At 44.7% G+C, this 19,534-nt stretch overlaps 1 protein-coding gene across 1 annotated transcript in view; it reads right to left on the reverse strand.

The window, feature by feature from the left end:
* Positions 1 to 19,534, reverse strand: part of TRIM44 (tripartite motif containing 44) — a 101,697-nt gene that overhangs the window by 72,930 nt on the left and 9,233 nt on the right. Inside the window, exon 2 of the mRNA XM_066631523.1 lies at positions 13,198 to 13,275. Coding sequence (XP_066487620.1) covers positions 13,198 to 13,275 — 78 coding nt within the window. The remainder of the gene's footprint in view (positions 1 to 13,197; positions 13,276 to 19,534) is intronic.

Raw genomic sequence — 19,534 nt, forward strand, 5'->3', positions numbered from 1 at the left:
CCACAAGACAGGTTTGGGGGAAGAGAATCTGCTTTGTCATTCTTAGGAGCAGAGCCCATACCAATATTATCAGTGGTAGTTTCTTTGTGGCAGGGCTAATACAAATCAAAACTGTATGCATGCACATGGAGAACAAATGTGCTGGGAAGTTTACAGACTTAATGACTTGACTCTTCAAGGCACTCTGTCTGCTGCTGCGATCTCCTGTCTATTTCTTCTTTTGCCTTTTATTGAGCGTCTGCACACATGAATGCACACATCTCCCCTTCCCCCACTGATCAACCAACCCAGTTATGTGGCGGGTGCATCAGTGCATTCTTTCAGAATCAAATGTAATGAGTTTGGCTCTTAAATTATTCTGGGTCTCTTCCTGCCCCCCCTCCTCCCCCACCTCAACAACATTTCAAGATTAAAGATACTTTCTTCAATGCAAATAAGGCACTTCAGCCTGATCTGATGAGTGGGGACAATCAGAAGAAAAAAGGTTCTGTCATAAGCTGCTCTCAGTTGGTTTATCTCTATTATCATGGTAAAGTTCTACGAATAGGTACCAAGGGCTTTTAAATTGAATGTCAAATACAATTCAGTGCCGGAAACACAAAGTGGGGTTGCCCAAGGGGGAAGACAGCCTGACAGCATTGCTCTGCTTGTCGAAAGTGGCATTTGCCTCATAACTACCTATTTGCACAAATGAATCACTAGTTGGCAGAGAACATTACTGAATACTGTGCCTTGAAATAGCACAGAGCTAAGAAAAAGAAATAGTCTGAAAATTCTTGATGGTTATTTTCAAAGATCACTGTTCTTTGCTAAGAAAAATGAAGGGAATGGTTCAATGGTTCCCTTCTTTCAAAATTATAATTAGACAAGGCTGGCTACAAAAAAGACAAAGCCCCCATAAAAAGCTAGGTTGCTTTTAAATTCAAATTTAAATGCACTTTTAAGTTTCTAAAGTTGCTTTATGCACAAAAAGTCTTTTACATGTGCACTCTTGCATTTGTAGATAAATATGTGGCATGCAGGGATGAAATTATTCCAAGCTTACACCTTGCTCTTGAAAAGTCAAACAAGTCACTTCCAGGTCTCAATATTATGGCTGCCACCAAAAGCATCAAACCTACATCTCTTCCTTCCACTATTTCCTGTAAAAGGAATACAAGAAACACAACATAAACCTTGTGCTGATGTTCTAATGAACCCATATTTATGTTTTGATGGTGCGTTGCTTAATTCTAATGTTCACTTATGTGCATGTTCATCATGATGGCACTCATGGTGATATCACACAATTACTCCATCGGCTAACGCATCAAGTTCCCAGATGCTATCCCACTATGCCTTTCATTTGTCCTGAAGGGCAGTGCTTTATCATGTTTCCCGATCCCTCCTACATGAAGATAACAGGCATACAAGAAAATACTAGCCTAATCAACATTTATCTGGTCTTATCAATGTTCCCATGCCAACATTGCCATGTAATGATTAATGGTACCAAAATCAAAGTAAATACACATTTAACCTTCTGATTTTAATGGCAAACTACATGAAAATGAAGCTTTCTTGGCTTTGCTTCATGAAAAGCTGTAAGGCCTGCAGCTCAGACACTCCTTAACCAATTTTTGCCCAGTCCACAGGTGTATGCATTTGGTCCCTGTTGCAAATATACAACATTGGACAAAAATGGCGTAACAGTGCACCAACTTTTACTGAAATCCAATGCAGGGAATTTGCTGGAGAAATATTCCAAACTAGGCAGTGGAAAGTGTGCATTAGAGAGCAACAACAAACGTAGGAAACAGAACTGATTGCTCTATAATGCCATCTCTGCATACAGTGTTAACCAGTGCTTTTTTGTATTAAAAAAAAAAAAAAGGTGCAGGAACTCACAACTTGTTAATCTTTTTATTTATTTATTTATTTATTTATTTATTTATTTATTTTTAAACCACTTTTTATTGGAGAAATAAAATATTTTTTATGTGCTTCCCCCCTGAAGATGAACTTACTTCTGAGTAGACATGCATAGGATTGGGCTGTCAATCTCCACATCCCCTTCCCCCTAGCTACTTTTTCTACACATGGGGAAAAATACTGTACAGGTGCACTTGTAGCGTGTAGTATGTAGTGTGGCACTACTTCGAGGAGAGGAAGCAGTGAATGGTTTCCGAAAAATGGCTTACATGAGTTCCATGTAGTAAAATTACTCTAAGCAACTGTGGAAGTAAGAACAAAAAAGGAATTCTTACATGAGAGGGGTCCTTAGGTGCACAGAGAAACAGCTACATTTGCAAACAAGCGATTAAATATGGTTTAATTCAGGTATCAGAATACTCTGTGTCTTTGGGAAGGCGTTTGGCATGCAATTGTATGTTCTCTGCTGCCCTGAGCAGCTGCTGTGCATTGCTGGAGAGGAGCTGCAAACGCTGGCTGGTGGAGGGCATGCTTGTGGGGGAAGGATGAGGAGGATCTCTGGCAAGGCTGGACAGCACGTTGTACACACGTAGAATCCCTTTTCACCTGCCCTTAGCATGTGAAAACGGTGCATATATATATCTCTGCCAGGATTAAGAGCCCAATCCTAGGTATGTCTACTCTGAAGTAAGTCTCATTCTAGTCAATGGAGCTTACTCCCAGGAAAGTGCCTAGGATTGCAGCCTGCCTAAGAGCCCAATCCTATGCATGTCTACTCAGAAGTTCACTTTAGTGAATGGGGCTTACTGTGGATAGGATGGCAGCCTCAGGGCCCAATCCTGTGCCTGTCTACTCAGAAGTCAGTCCCACTAGGGGCAGTGGGGCTTCCTCCCAGGAAGGCGTGGAGAGGACTGCAGCCTCAGAGCCAAAGCCTATGGCTGTCTCCTCAGAAGTCAGTCCCAGTAGAGGCAGTGGGGCTTCCTCCCAGGAAAGTGTGGAGAGGACTGCAGCCTCAGAGCCCTTCCTCTGCCTGTCTACTCAGGCTGCAAGGCTATGACACTTTCCCAGGAGCAAGCCCCATTGAGCACAATGAGACTTACTTCTGAGTAGACACGCCTAGGCTCGAGCTGCAGATTGGCACGGGGGCTGCACCAGCCAGCTTCCTTCCCCTCCTCTTCCGCCAAGCCAGTACCTGGGCGTTCTGTGGGTGCTGCAGTCCGTCTCCCTGGCTGTCCGTCCTCCTCCTTGGTGTCGGCGCGTGTCCCCCATGCCCTCTACCAGCTTGGAAGCTGCGCAGGGAAGCAGAGCGCAGGGGAGGGAAGGCGGGCTGGGCTCAGGCGAGAGCTTGGAGATGGGGGCAGGAGGGAGTCATTGTGCGGTCAGGCAGGGGCTAGGCACCCGCCAACCCTGCACCCCCCAGCACCCACCCAACTAATGCCTCTGTTTTGTCCCCCCCCCCTCCTGGAATGCCTCCGAAGGGAAGGGCCCCTGCAAAAAGGTGCCGGAACTCCACCCCCCCCCCATGTTCCATTACAAAAAAAGCACTGGTGTTAACCAAACTATCCATATTACACATAAAACAGTATACACAAACACGTGTGCAGGTAGCACAAAGGAGTATTTCCAGGTTAGAGAACTGTTATTTATCCAGGTTATATGCATATTTTATGATGGAACATGCATGCAGATATTCTTATGTTAAACTGTATGAACAAAAAGGTATTTTTTTTGTGGAAGACTTGGACTGATAGGACAATCTCTATTCTAGATCAGCGTTCTTCAAACTCCAGCCCAGGGACCAGATGCAACCTGCAGCGAGCTTCTATCCAGCCAGCTTCTGGTTCCCTGACAGCCTCTGGCCCACTTGACTGAACATGACCAGAGCCGTGTTCCGATCACATGTGGAGGGTGTTCTGAGGGCCAGGGAGATGCACGCATCCTCCCCGGTCCTTGGAATGCCTTCCAGAGGCCTAAAAACATCACTTCATGGTTTTCCTGATAAACCTGAAGTAACTTTTAGTGCCCTCTGAAGACCTTAGAAGGCTTTCTGAATGTCAGGGAGGCTCCCCTGCCCTCAGGACATGCTCTTGGTGTTTCCTGTGATGTGCTGGTTCTGACGCATTTACTCCTGTAAGTTGCTTGTGGGGTGGAGGAATGGGAGTCTATTTAAGTGTGCACTTTATTTCTGGGTTGTGTTGGTGCTTGGAGAAATCCTGGAAATTTAAACCCATTCATTCATGTATTCATTCATCTAAGTTCCATCCCTAATGTATTCATTTAAATTTTATATTTAATTTTTTTTTCCAACCGTTGACACAGTGTCAGATATTTGATGTGGCCCTCTGGCCGAAAAATTCGGAGACCTCTGTTCTAGATCAATTAAATGGCTGAGATAAGGAGGTGTGTGTGTGTGTGTGTGTGTGTGTGTGTGTGTTTCAGGCTGATGAATAAATATGAATTTCCATCATTGGCTGAATGGAAATGTTTACAGTTAAGGCATGCATTAGTGTCTAAATTTGGTCTGGCGGCATTAAAGAACCTAAATGCTGGTGTTATAATTCAAATACATCACTTATGCATATGATACAGTCCTTTTCCATGGTACAATTTTTTGGAGAAGTCATTATTAGGTGCATCATTGTTATATCACAACAATCCTTGGTATTTGCCACGTCCTTTTGAATTATTTACCTGTTTCATGAATGTTAACAGCAGGACAGTGAAATGATCCCACGGTGCCCTTACTATAGCTAAAAGACTTATATGCAAACAATGGAAGGATAAGTGTCCCCCGTCTATTACTCTATAGTATAGACCAAGGAACTTTTATAAACATTTGAATGAATGACTTACAGACAATAAATACAAGTGGACATAATTTTGGATATCTAACAAGCTGAAATTAAATCCGGATAAGACAGAGGCTCTCCTGGTTCGGAAATCCTCGATGCAGGTGCTGGATTATCGACTTGCTCTGAATGGGGTTGCACTCCCTCTGAAGGAGCAGGTTCGCAGCTTGGGGGTCCTCCTGGACTCACAGCTGCTCCTGGATTCCCAGGTGGCGGCTGTGGCTAGGGGGGCCTTTGCTCAGCTTTGGCTGGTGCGCCAGCTGCGACCGTACTTGGATCGTGCAGACCTGGCCACGGTGATCCATGCCACGGTGACATCAAGGTTAGATTACTGTAACGCGCTCTATGTGGGGCTGCCCCTGAAGACGGTTCGAAAACTACAATTAGTACAGAATGCGGCGGCCCGTGTGGTCACCGGAGCTAGGCGGTTTGACTCTGTCAGTCTGCTTCTCCGGGGGCTACATTGGCTGCCCATTCGCTTCTGGGCCCAATTCAAGGTGCTGGTTTTGACCTTTAAAGCCCTATACTGCTCTGGGCCAGGATATCTTAGAGACCGCCTACTCCCGTACAATCCGGCTCGCCCTCTCAGGTCATCAGAGAAGGCCTTTTTGCAAGTGCCGCCACCCAAGGAGGTCCGGGGGGCGGCTGCAAGAAATAGGGCCTTCTCGGTAGTGGCACCAAAATTATGGAACTCCCTTCCCCTTGATTTGAGAATGGCTCCCTCTCTTGAGAGTTTTCGGCGAGGCCTGAAAACACTGTTGTTTAAACAAGCCTTCTGATTTCTGGACTTCTTAACATTTTTATACATCTTTTAGTTTTTTATAGGCTTGATTCCTTCGTGACTTGCTCTTTTATTCTGTCGTTTAATCTGATTACTGTTTTTATGGCCCTGTAATGTGTTTTTAAATGTTTTTATCTGCTAAGTATTAATGTTTTTAAAATCTGTTTGTTTTTTTAATATGTTGTTAGCTGCCCTGGGTCCCGTTAGGGAGAAGGGCGGGATAAAAATAAAGTTTTTTTTTATTAATTATTATTATTATTATTATCTAGAAACTTCACTTAGATTTATATGCATATACTCGTTTTTTAAGGTTTATGGTCCATAGTATAGGTTGCTGAAATGTTTTTTTGTATCTTATTAATGCCATGTATTTTTCCTCCTTTTTCAGGGAATGCATTTGTTTATGGTGTTATTTTAACATTTTTTTCTTTCATTAATGAAGGATTAAAAAACTTCACTGCACTCATATTCATAATAAACATACCTACAACATAAGGCTATAATGTCACTGCATTGCACATTTCCCTGCCTCTGCTCCACATCATTAGCCATCACTTGCAGGAACAGGCATGCCTACAACATAACATTAGATAACATGCTTTGCATTAATAAATGTCACCAGGTGAAAAAGGGAATGAGATATAAAGCTGCTGACTGTGGCAATGGCTATGCAAGAAACAGGGTGTTCTTCTGCCCAAATTTAGTAAATCATTAATGGATTATTCTATGAGATGGCAATCCTATAACCGTGCAGGTAAAAAGGGAATTATTCAAGAGCAGATAGTTCAACTCTGCGGCCTCACCTCCCCCCAAACTCTCCTCCTTACTACATGAACCCAGGAGCAAGCTCACCTACACAGGCCACCTTGTCAGAGGCATACTTGGAGGGGGGCAAGCAGGGCAAATGCCCAAAGCACTGACCCTCCAGGGTCGCCACAGCCAGCCTCGCGCTCCCCCCCCCCACTGCCTGCCTGGCCTTTTTTTTTTTTAAAGGGAAAGAAGCTGGCAGCTCCGCTGGCTTCTCTCCCTTTAAAAAAAAAAACCGACAGAGGAAGGATGCCCAGAATCACTGCTGGAGAAGCAGCAAGGTGCTGCCTCTCTGGCAGCGATTTAGTGTCAGATGAGGCTGCCCCCTCTCCCCTCCTCCCTTATAGGAGGAGATGAAATGGACATCCTAGCCAGGAGTTGAAACTCCCTGCATGCTGACACTCCTGGGTGCCCATTTCCTATCCTCCAGAGGAGGGGAGAGGGTGCCCTAGAGAGGCGGCATGCTGAGAGTAGCAACTCCCAGCATGCTGCCTCTCTAGGGCACTGTCTTATCTCCTCCTATAAAGGAGGGGGGCAGCCCCAATCTGGCGTTGAATCGCTGCTGGAGAGGAAGTATCTCACTGCCTCTCAGTAGTGATTCTGGATGCCCCTTCTCTGCGTCTGAGGGAGTCCGATTTCGGAGGCAACACATGCTGCTTCCAAGGGCTCCATTGGAGAGGTCTGGGGCTGCTGGAAGTGGTACCCAAGAGGGGAGCACTGGCCGCCTCCTGGAAGCAGCACTTGCCTGTCTTGGGCACCACCTCCAGCAGTCCCAAAATGCTCCAATGGAGTCCTCCATACCACTTACAAGCGGCATGGAAGGCTCTGTCAGGGCTTTGGTCACCTCATCCATTCTCCCTTTTTTTCCCAAAGAGGAATGGAGGAGATAGCTATGCGGAAGTAATTGTGGTGACAATGACATCACCGCAATTACTTCTGGGTCAGGAGTGGGGGGTGGAAAACGGGGTGGGGTTGCCCTGGGTGTGAGAACTCCCAGGAATGCCACTGCACCTTGTTCAGTCCCAAGAACTGTATAAGAAACACTATTCCACACTCCAAACACCTTTTCTCTCACTTGATCTCACATCTGTTTTCCAAGATGAGCTGAAAAGAAGGGGACACATACAAGAAGATGACAAGTGAATTGTGGGAAAGTTCTGCATTCCTCACCCACATGTTTTTACTCATGAAAACTGGAAATGTACCCAAGCCTCCTGCAGCCTCCCCGGGGGTGTGGGGAGCCCGGCGCGACCTTCAGCAGGGCTCCCTGCAGCAGTAAAAGTGAAAGCGGAGCGATCACACTCCACTTCCGCTTTAGCTGAGGCAGGGCATGATTGCTCTGCTTTTACTTTCACTGCTGCGGGGAGCCCTGCCGAAGGTCACGCTGGGTTCCCCGCACTCCCGGGAGGCTGCAGGAGGCTTGGGTAAGTGCACCCAAGCCCCTGCAGCCCCCCTTAGCAACGCGATCCTGGGGATCGTGTAGCTGCCTTCCCCCTGCCCCATAAGGGAGCAGAGGCCAAGGCTGTCAGCTGGGGCATCGTGACACCCCAGTTTGAATAGCTCTGGGTTAGGCAAAGGGGGGGAACCCATGGAAAGGGTGAGGTAAAAAGGAGAAGTGCTTTCATGAAGTTACTTTGGAAAATGCTACTGGGGTTGTTATATGATTTGATCTAACTACACACTGCCCAAACCAAATATGCAAACACAGATTCTTAACACATTCAGAATGAGATCATGATAATTCAGAGGTCATTCAAAATGAGGATCCGAGAACTTTGAGTAAAGAACCAACAGGCTATTTAAGAGGTGACAACGATCAAGGAAGAGGTGTTTTGGATACAGCTGCTGCTGCTGGAATGCATCCAAGTCCCATATAGTGAAAGGTGGCTAGATTTTTACTAGACAAAACCATAAATCTTCACCTACCTTTTGCAGAACCATAATGCTAAAAATAACCACAGTGCCTGTGGGACTTCAGCATTTGGAATAATCAAGCCTTGAGATGCTTACAGGAAAATTGCTACAGGAACAAAAAGCACAGGAGGATTTTCAGGACAAGACCATTCAAGCCAAGGATATGGCAGCAGCTGGAGACTGAAACAGTTTGTTTCTGCCCAAGCAGTTGTTCCAGGACAATTAAAACCAGACACAATTCCTCGCCATCTCATAACAGCCAATTATGAAAAGAACCAAAAACAAAATAAAAAGCATACCAGAATGGAACAGAACCTGGCAGATTGGGTCAGATCTGAACACACTCAAGGTCTTGCAGTTAAATCTCACCGATAAAAAAAACCAAGCAAGAGGATGGCCCCACATTTGAAGAATCAAAGTTCCATGTGAACAGCAGAGCTATACAGTATATGTATACTGGACAGAGTTTCTTAAACATTGTAACAGCCCTCTCCAAGTATATAATAGACATCTTTGTCTCAGTCTTCCCAAATGCATAATACATATAGAGTTTAGCTTGCAATGTTCACATTTTCCTCAGCTTAAGTTAAGAAGAATGGGGTGGGGAGAAGAAGCAGAATTACACAGCTTTGCAGCTATTCATCTTATATTTTCCCCCCTGGCTCTGCAAATTAATATACCAGAATTTTTTTGGGATCAATGCATTATTGTTAAGGTTTATAAAGAATGAGGAAAATCTACAGTACCTAACTGCATATTACCTAACTGCATATTACACAGGAGGGTGAGGTATGTGTGTGTGTGAACTGAATAGTTCTCATTTTCAGATATATTACAGCAGTGGTTCTCAAACTGGTGGGTCTCGATCCACCAGCCTGAGAACCACTGTCCCTTTTCCTTTAAGGTGCAGGGGTAGGGTGGAAAGCAGTAACGCCATCCCCAGGATCATGTCGCTGCAGGGGAAGGGGGGCTGTTTTTAACTTAACTTACCAGCTGCTGCAGTCCGGGGAGGTGCAGGGAACACCGCAGAGACCTCTGTAGGGCTCCGTGCGGCTTGTAGAATGTAAAAAGAAAGATTGCGACCTACTTCCGGTTTCACGATAGCAACCCAGAAATGGGTCACAGTCTTTTTTCTAGCCCCTGTTGTTCACAAGAGCAAGTTGGCTTTTTTTTTTTAACTTTATTGACTCATTTCCTTCTTCAATGTGAATTGGGTACCTGTAATAATGTTATTTTTACTTTGTTCTTTTTAAACATAAAGATTTAAAAGACATATTTTAAAAGCCACTAAGGTTAAGAAGGATTTCTGTCTCAATTACAATGATTTTCCTATCTTATAATTCAATATTTCTCACATACCACCTGCTTTAATACAGTGAACCTATTAACCTAAGTATTGCAGTCACAGATTAACTACACTGCTTTTTACTGATGAATCAAAGAACCTTTAATCATAATACCACCATACATAGTAAGTTCCATTATTAAATCTATGCAGATGCCCACCACAGTTCAAGAGTGTGACCCATAAATCTTTCATTACTGTCCATGATATTGTACTACACAATTATCATTCTCTTGGCTCAGGTGACATCATTTGTCAAGTTGCCTTTGGCTGCTGAGAAAGAGCCCACTTCATAGCATTGGAAGAAAGCAAAAGCCATGCACGAGCTCAGCACCCATTCTGGCACACATAAAATGCCCCTTTTGAAGAGCACTGAACACTCAGCAGATGTTCAAAACCTTGAGCTGGAGGATCGTGTGAAGGTAGGTGTTACAGGCTGAGAATATTTTAAAAAGTGCGTTAATAAGTAAATCGTTCCCTTCTCAAGCAAGTTATAAGATCGGAGAACATTGATAGAGAGATGAAGACTGCAATCCAATACACACTTTCTAGGGTGCAAGTCCCATTGAATTCAATGACACTTACTTCTGAGTATATATCAGCTTGCACTGTTAGAACTAGAAACAGCCTAATATGTACAAAGTTGAGCCTCACTGTAATTTATATATATTTATACTACTTTTGAGGGCCAACAGCAATGGCTGGTGGACCAAGACAAATGCTCAGAACCCACCACAGACACAGGGGCCAACCCTTCTGTTTGTAGCAAGATGGATACCAAGCCAACATGAAGTCTAGGAGTGTAAGGAGCTGAAGAAAAGAGCCACTTATGACTTATCTCCTGCTCCACAGATCCCTAAGAAATACTGTGAGGTCATCTCCTCAGAGCTTGCTTCTGATCCATCTGGGTTTGTTTTTTTCCCCTCCTGTCTTAAATCAGTGACTGTACCCACTTTCCCAAATAAGAAAATATGAAGTGGGAAAGAGGGTAGACTGACAGCAGGGAGGGCCTGCTTATCTCTCCCATTTGGAAATGATGCAAGAGAATTGCCTACAGAGCTTAAATCTCTGTCTGGTTTAGGACATCCAGGCAACTGCTTTTAACTTCAGCACAATATCCTGCCTGTGGTTCTCCTGCATCTCATCTAGCTACTTCCTGAAATCTAGACCTCACTTAAAAGACCTTTCAAACAAGTCTAGTCATGGAGACAAAATGCTTCCAAGCTCTTCTACTCTCTAATTCCAGAGTGGAACTGCAAGGTACTAGTGGAATATTAATAGGAAAAGTATTCAAAAAGAAATAAACGCTCCTTTCCTGGAAAGCAGACTAACAAGTATCTTCACTCTCAGCCAGGGCCATATTTTCTACTTGCAATTAGTACTATAAAGGAAAGGACTTTTCCTCTGAAGAGTTGCAATATGTAGAGTAGTGAGAACAAGTGCAATTATTTTTATTCTTGTACCCAGAGCCTATTATCTTCTAACAGCAACAGTGAGAACAAAGTCATTCACTATGTTGTTGTTTTTTCTTACGATGCATCATAAACTGAATGGCAGCACAAGAATCCGTGCCTGGCCCCTTGCTGTTCAACATATTTACAGATAGTCTAGCAGAGCAGGTGAGTTACAAGGTGTCAGAATTTGACAAAAAATGTGAAGGACAGGTGAAAGATGGTACAGAAGAGTGCAACAAGGTTCCCAAACATTTAACATTTAAACAAGATGACTACAACAGGGTGGTTCTACCTTTCAAGATTAGGGCTCCTGGACCTCTGAATTTCATCAGATGAAGCTTGTCATCTGTGAGATGACAGGCTACACCCGCTGAAATGTCCTCTTCTACCCAATTGTTAAAGGTCCAGGAGCCCTGAAGTTGAAAGGCTGGCCACCCCTGGACTAGACCATACAACAATCCAAATAAAATCCACTCTTAAATGGCATACAGATGTACACTGAATACATTTTTCTTTGATAGGTAAGATTATTTTAGAATTCTAAATTACTGTCTCGAATACACAGGAGGATGGATTGATATCACTATGCCGTTCCATAATTTGCCTCTGGAAAATGAGAGTCTGGCATGCAAAAATAAGACTACTAAATTAAACAAATTACATGTGAGGTAATGTAATAAACAGTATAAAAATGAGGCAACTCAGAAAGTCTTATTTACTTGCGAAGACTGTAGAATAAGAATGACGACTGGGGGAAGGGTGGGAATTATCAGATCCTGGTATTTTAACAACAACAACAACCCTTAGATCTTTCAACAAGATCCATCAATTTACACAATAGAATTGTAGTACAGGAGGACCCTTGTTATCCGTGTAGGTTCTGGGACCAGAACCCCTGCGGATACTGAAAATTGCAGGTAATGGAACCCGCGGTTTAAGACTCCTTTAACCCACCAGGGGCGACGGAAGCTACGCTCCCCTTGCCTCCAGAGGGTGTTTTGAGTGCCAGGGAGACCTCATGCGGCTTCCCCGATGCTTCAAAACTCTTCTAAGGCCTCTGGGAGGCCTTAGAAAGTCACTCCTGGTTTTTTGGAAAAACCAGAAATGATGCTTTAAGGCCTTAAAAGGCCTTTGGAGGACCAAGGAAGCCCTCTCTGATCCACTGAAGGTTTATTAAGGCGGGGCTGCTGGGGCTTGGGTGCACTTACCCAAGCCTCCTGCAGCCTCCCAGGGGATGCGGGGAGCCCAGCGCAACCTTCAGCAGGGCTCCCCGCAGCAGTGAAAGTAAAAGCAGAGCAATCACGCCCCACCTCAGCTAAAGAGGAAGTGGAGGGCTCCGCTTTCACTTTTACTGCTGCAGGGAGCCCTGCTGAAGGTCGCGCTCAGAAGGTCCTGGGGATCACGCCACTGCCTCCTCCCTGCCTCCAGGCTGCCCCTGCGCCTTAAGGGGGCAGAGGCCAGGGCCCACAGGCTGGGGCGCCGCGACGCCCCAGTTTGAAAAGCCCTGCCCTATATTGTTGCCTCTTGTATGCTCCAATTTCACCCCTTCTGCCTTGCTTTCTCAGTCTCACTCCCTCCACTCCCTCCCTGTGGTCTGCTCTCTCAATCCCTCCATCTCTCTCTCCCTCCCATCTTGCACTCCACATGCCCCCTTTCTATCTTCCTGCCTTCCTGTTACCACTTCTTCCTCCCCAATCCTCCCCAGCTGTCTGCCCTCTGGTGTTCCTCTGTGGTTCCATGGTTTTGCCTCTGCTCTCGTAAGAGCTGGCTAGACCTGCAGTCCCAAGCATCTCCAAGCCAAGGACAGGGCCAAAGATGCTGCCTTGGGTGTCTCCAAGTCGTGGGCAGAGCCACAGGTGCCACAACATAATACAGAAAATATTAACTACCCTGGTATGCTATTTAAGCAAAGAACATTATGGATTGGTTTTCTTTCCCCATCCCCATTCTTTTACGGCTTGAAATGCACAAACTGCTTATCTCTAGGCACATATAAAGCCAGCATTTTGTTTTTGACTGACAGACTTAATTAGCTCTTAATGTAATGTGCAGATAGTCATTAGCAATACAGTGCACTTTTCTGGAGAAAAAAGCAAAAGGCAAGACAACAGCAGTCATTTTAATTTATTCGCTTACTCTGGGGTCTGCACACTTGAACTTCAACCTTTCCACCATCTCCAGCATGGCCACCTTCAGGTCAACTTGTTCTCTGTTCTGAAAGGCAAAGAGGGCAAAAGTCATTAGACAGCACTCTAGCAAATTTATTCAGGATTTCCACAAGGAAACTGATGGATGGCAGAGGAACACCAGCAATCTTTTAACAGTTTCAGCCAAGCTACCATGAGACCCAAATATGTTCTTATGTTGTTCTTATGAATACATTCCCTCATTCTTCTGGGACTGAGGTTAAGCAAGCACAGGGCTCAAGGAAGAAGAAAAGACATGTCTGCCAAGAGCTCAGGGAAAATCACTAAGATGAGAATTCAGCGCACAATTGCACAGGCCAGTTCATTCATTGCCTTGTCACATGGCTCAGCTTCCAGCAAGCTTGAATCCTGCCAGACATGGGGAACCCACCTCCCACTGAAACCCAGAAACTCAGCTATTTGCATGGCTGCTCAGTACCCTTCAGCATACCATCCTAACTACTGGGCAAAGGTGACCCTGCTCTTCCTTTCATTTGTTTTCTGTAATTGGTATTGGCTGCCTGATAATTTAATCCTGCACTTTTGTGCTTCCATTTGTAAGATGGAGCAGACAGAAAAGATCTAATTAAGGAAGTAATCAAGAGTTCACACTTGAGGAAAGACACCAGGAGTTAGGTGCCTGTGGAATCCCTGGAATATTTGTTTGCTCGGTGTTTGCTCGAGCTCTCCTTTCTCCAACACTAAATTGCAGTTTCTGCTTGATAGGGACAAGGAAGGACTCCATATTGAACAAGTATCTGAAGGTGACAGACTTCAGTAGGCATTTTGTCTTGTTCAGTCTTTGTTTTAACTGATTGCTGTGCCCATAGATTCTGACTGCCATTGTGGACTTGAACTAGTATGTCAACGGAAACAAAATTTTAAGAAAATCCAGTTACACCTTCTGAAAAATATTTTTGGACCACCTCACTATCCGCCACTATTAGGGAAGTGAGCCAAGGGGAGCAGTACCTAGCAGTGGATGCTCAATGGGCCCTTTCCTGCTTTCCTCTTCATTGATTTGGTGGGTCAAATGCTAGTCAAGGGGAAAATTGGTACGTATCTGCTTCCACCATCCTAGACTATGGAAACTAGACAGAGTGGGGCCTGTTTAAGAAAAATCTCCCACCTAGTAGAGCCAATAGTGAAACTGAACTATGAGACACGGGACTCAGTTACCAGTGAGCATGAACTAGGCAGGCCAGATAATTAAAATATAACCAGATAAACAAAAACACAAAAGAAAAAAGCAATTAAACATATGGAGAAGGGATAGAGAGAAGTACAACAAGCAGATTAGTGGGAAATGCTGGGACTTGACTGGATGGTCACAAAGAGATAACTTGATGAAATTGGGTACTGCAGTTTAAAAAAAATGGACGCAGCTAACAAACAATGCCTAGGTAGTAGGTAGAACTGAGGTAGGTACTTGAGAGGTATACCACACATTGCTACACAGGTAAAGTTTTAGCCAGTTATAATGAAACATTTCGCATCTTGAGCCACTTGAACACAGTGGCTCTGACCACTCTATATCTTTGCAAGTTTTATATTTAACGCCTTAAAAGCATTAAAAAGTCACTTCCAGTTTCACAGAGAAACCAGAAGTTGTGTATATTTTTTTTTTAACTGTTGGGCTCAGTCTGGCAGAGGCTGCGGACAGACTTCATGGCTTCTGTTGGGCTCAGAGGTCCCTCTGGAGGTGAGAGGAGTAGAGCTTCCCTCACCTCGGAGGGGGCGCCCCACAGACCTGATCTGTGGATAAGTGAATCTGCAGATATGGGATCTGCAGATATGGTGCCCTGCCCTCCTCTGCTTCCATTTTCCTCCTCTTCCTGTACTGTGGTGAATACAGTTTGTAGGAATTCCTCTGCTGAAAGGAGCATTCAAAAATATGACTCTGTTGCTGTTTGAGTCGGCAGAATCCGCTCTACCACTTGATTCTACTGTGTGTGTAAACAGCTGCCATGCAACATTCATATTGGATGCCTTCAAAATTGGTTCAGAGCTTCTTGTCTGACTCCTGCATGCAACTAGTTGAAATCCTCAAACTGCAGTGATCTGGAAATAGAACACCAGTTCCACATATCTGGCTGGGAGCCAGTTGTGCACATTATTCAGATGAGACCTTCACATATTTGCAGGCAGAAGGCAAAATTGCTGACACACAACTCTGCCCAGCGTAGATATGAATGCGCTTATGTAGCCAGTTTGAAGTGACATCAGCAAAAAAAAAACCTCTCTCCTGCTTTCATCTCAGTTAGTTTTAGATTTACTCCTTGACTGAGCAAACAAATGCAAAATCTATTCTTTATCTTAATATATTGTGCTTTTCAGCTGTGTAAACATAAAATTAATCCAAACTATACTTAACATTATTCTTCAACTGCTTTGCAATACTCAAGAGTTGGATAATTAGTGGCAGCATTCTTACATTTTTCTAAATGTTGGATACTTGGAACCAATATCAACTTTTTACTGGCAATGTCACATAGTTTGTTGGATTTAAATGTTTCCTTGTGGCCTAAAGGGCAATGAGGCCGGCTTGTTTTGTAAAGCCTGCTGACACCATTCTGAAAACATGGATATAGAAGGCATTGAAGAAATATAGCAGAACTTGGCAAAGATATAGGAAAGAGTGTGGTCAGAGCCACTGTGTTCAAGTGGCTCAGGATGAGAAATGTTTCATTATAAGTGGCCAAATGCTCTGTGCTTGATCACTGGTATTGGCGACCACTGAACCGTTGCTGCAAAGTTCTGGGATTAGGATGTGACCAGAGATCCAGGTGATGGCTGGGGCAACAACAATGCAAGAAATTAACCCATACGGTTGTAGTGAGTGCCTTTTAGCCCTTCAGAAGACTTTGGAATGCTGAATCCTCCCAAAGAGGCTGCCTGGCATCCTAGTTGCTCCTGTGAGATTGGTTTGAAATGCCTTTTCCAAAAAGCCACATGTGCAGAATGTGGTTTGATCTGCTAGGACAACTCCTAGCCAACCCTCTCGTTGAGACTGATATGTGATCAGTTGGGCAGCCAAGCCCCCCGTCTTGGTAAAAGGGAAAGGTAAAAGTGTCCAGAAACCCCATGACCTTAGGCTTCTTAAGTTCCGCTACAAGGATGTGTCTTGTCAGAGCTATTGCTGGAACTAGTTTCTAGGTTAAGGAAGGTGCATCTCCTTATCCTCCAGGATGCACAAAAGGCCAGGATTCCTGGGATAATGTAAATATTTAGCAACATGGACTGTTTTTCTAGCTATATGCTTTCAGGGAACTTTGTGTTTTGTTTTTGCTCTTTAAGCCAAAACTTTTCCAGCATAACAATGTGTTGTATACCTCTCAAGTACCTACCTTGGTCCTACCTACCTGCCTCAAGTACCTACCTGAGCATTGCAGCCTCTGCTTGGCTGTCTGTTGCCTCTGCTGGGCTCAGAGGACTCTCCAGAGGCGAGGAGAGCAGAGTTCCCCTCAGCTCCAGAGGATGGGGGAAAAGCATTTGCCCTTATCCACGGTTTCATGTAACCGTGGAGGTTTCAGAACAGAACCGCCTTGGATATGGGGACATGCCTGTATATAGATGGATCTATAATAATTGCATATTTCTATAACAGATCCGATCTTCACGAGTACTAAGCCATGCTTAAGAGTGGTTCAAATGTTACTATTCCTATCCATGTCTTTAGCACATTCATGGGGAAAAGACAGAAAGCAGCCAGAGTTCCAAGACTTTGAAATAGTACAAGTGGGGCCTCTTTATTTGTGGATTCAGCATCCGTAGTTTTGCCTTACCGCTGATGCTGAACCCCCCCCCCCCCCAGACATGACTGGAACCTTGTTCCAGTCACGTCTGGGAGGTTTTCTGAGCTTCCGGGGGGGCACCCCCCTTGTATACAAAGGCACCACCAGTTTCGGAGTGCCTACTTTGAACAAGTTGCAAAGGAAATTTATGTATTGTCATGCTCAAAAAAAGGCACTTGCATAACTGGAAAAGCCTATGTTTATCTTGATCTGAAATTATCTTGATCTGAAACTTGCATCCAGCGCAAGTTTGGGGCCGAAAGCAGCACAGCCAAGGGCAAGGTGAAACATTACCCCTTGTCACACTGCAGTGGCCCCAATGGGTCTACTTAGATGTGCACCACCTGATGAGTTGGCACAGATCTGAGCAGCCCAGAGCTGTGCCATGCTGCCCAGGAACAGGGTCAGGATCCGGCATAATTGCAGGATCCTGGTCCCACCTGCTGCTCCCCACCGGTCCGCCCCCAGGAATGCCTGCTGTCCACCCTGCCCCCACCATGAAACGCCTCCCTCCCGTTTCTTCTCCACCTTCCCCACACCTCCCCCCCGTGTTGGCCAAGCTTGGCTGACGCAACTCACCCTTTCCCTGGGGCCTGGGTCAGCACGGGGAGGCCAGTGCATGTCTCTGCGCTGGCCTATCTCTCCTCTGAGTGACGCAAAAGTGCTTTACGGCATTTTTGCAACACTCCCGGGCCAGCACAAGAAACTTCTGTTGGCCCAAGTGTGGGTCTGGATTGGGCCCTAAGTTTGATAAAACTGAGAGAAAGAATTGCTTACGGATTATACATATATGGAGCAAGTACTGTATACAGTACATCCCTAACAGTGTTCCCCACTTACTCAGAAAAATGGTGTTTGCAAGGAAAATGCCCTAGCTGCAGTTCAGAAAAAAGTGAGGGCCACTTGACCTTGTAAGTGATAAATGAACATGAAACAGGTTTTCAATAAGGCAATACTCAAAAAATGTACTTATTGTTCTGGACATCACTGAACACCACTCAAGCTATGAACTATCTTTCAAGACAGAAAAGCAAACTTGGTCATCCTCAGAAAGCAGAAATCTGCTTTAACATACAGGTACATAGTTCCCAATGTATGTTCTGGTTCCATTCCAGAGATCTTTGAGGAAGTTGGAACCGATGTAAATTGGAGCAGCACAATCACACAGCCTGAAAGCAGAAGGCCAGACAGAAGGCTGTGATTTTGCAGAAGTGCAAACAAGGCCATCTGTAAATCAATACATCTCTACACTGTGGACTACCTGTATAGACTGGATAGCCAGTTTAGGGCCCAATCCTATCCAAATTTCCAGAACCAGTGCAGCTGCAATGCAGCCCCAAGGTAAGGGAACAAATGTTCCCATACCTTGAGGAGGCCAATGTGATTGCCTCCCCACCCCAGGATGCAGTGCACACCCCACTGGCATGGCTGCACTGGAAAATTGGATAGGATTGGGCCCTTACACATCTTCATGAAGACTGAGCAAGTGAAACTAGAAACTTCATTCTGGTACAGTCTCGTGAATGCTATCTTTTGCTTCATACCTGTGGCCATAGTCACTGTACTAAATTGCACAGATGTCTTCAACACATTTACAAACTTGCAGAAATACATTCATAGGAAACACATTTTACAGTACTCTGAAGGCCTGTCATATGATAAACCAATTGCATGAAACTCCAGTTAGATTATCTATGACATCAAAGAACAAGAATGAGACATTTTAAAACAATAAGAGGTGATGGCATGACAGAAATACAGCATTTATTAAGAGCCCAGCTATTTCTGAAATATTTCAATGAGGAACTATAACAAAGATGTGCTCCAGAACCAGAGGACAACACAAAGAAGCTACCAATGAAGGGAGCAGTGGGACTTCATGAATGCAAAACTGTTGTTGAATTACTACAAAGGGATTTCCTTCTAATGAATCTCTCAATGAAGGAACACTGTCAGTATATGATAGGAGTCAACAGGTGGTATGCATCCATCAACAGAAATGCACTCTGTGAATGGAAACTCCCTCTGAGGAACAGTGTTCTGCTTGTGTGAAGGGCCGTTGTTGGATCAGAAAGCTTGTCCAGATATCAGAGGGAGCTTCCTTTCAGGGTGCATGCTTCTGCTTGTGGAAACATTACTCTGACTGCCAGCCAACATGTATGTAACAAAGAAACTGGAAATAAAAGCCAAGAGGGTGAAGTTCATAAAAAACATTGCATATATAAAAACAGTGAACCGCAGGATTGATAGTTTTGACATTATTGGATACACAGTTGGAGAAGAGTTTCAGGCACGTAAGAGTAACACAGCATGATTTCTGAAACCTTCATGAAAGAGTAGTCCCTGTCATAAGAACATAAGAGCAGCCCCACTGGATCAGGCCATAGGCCCATCTAGTCCAGCTTCCTGTATCTCACAGTGGCCCCACCAAATGTCCCAGGGAGCACACCTGATAACAAGAGACCTCATCCTGGTGTCCTCCCTTGCATCTGA

This window comes from Tiliqua scincoides, chromosome 1 (genome assembly GCF_035046505.1).
Source record: "Tiliqua scincoides isolate rTilSci1 chromosome 1, rTilSci1.hap2, whole genome shotgun sequence".
Taxonomy (NCBI): domain Eukaryota; kingdom Metazoa; phylum Chordata; class Lepidosauria; order Squamata; family Scincidae; genus Tiliqua; species Tiliqua scincoides.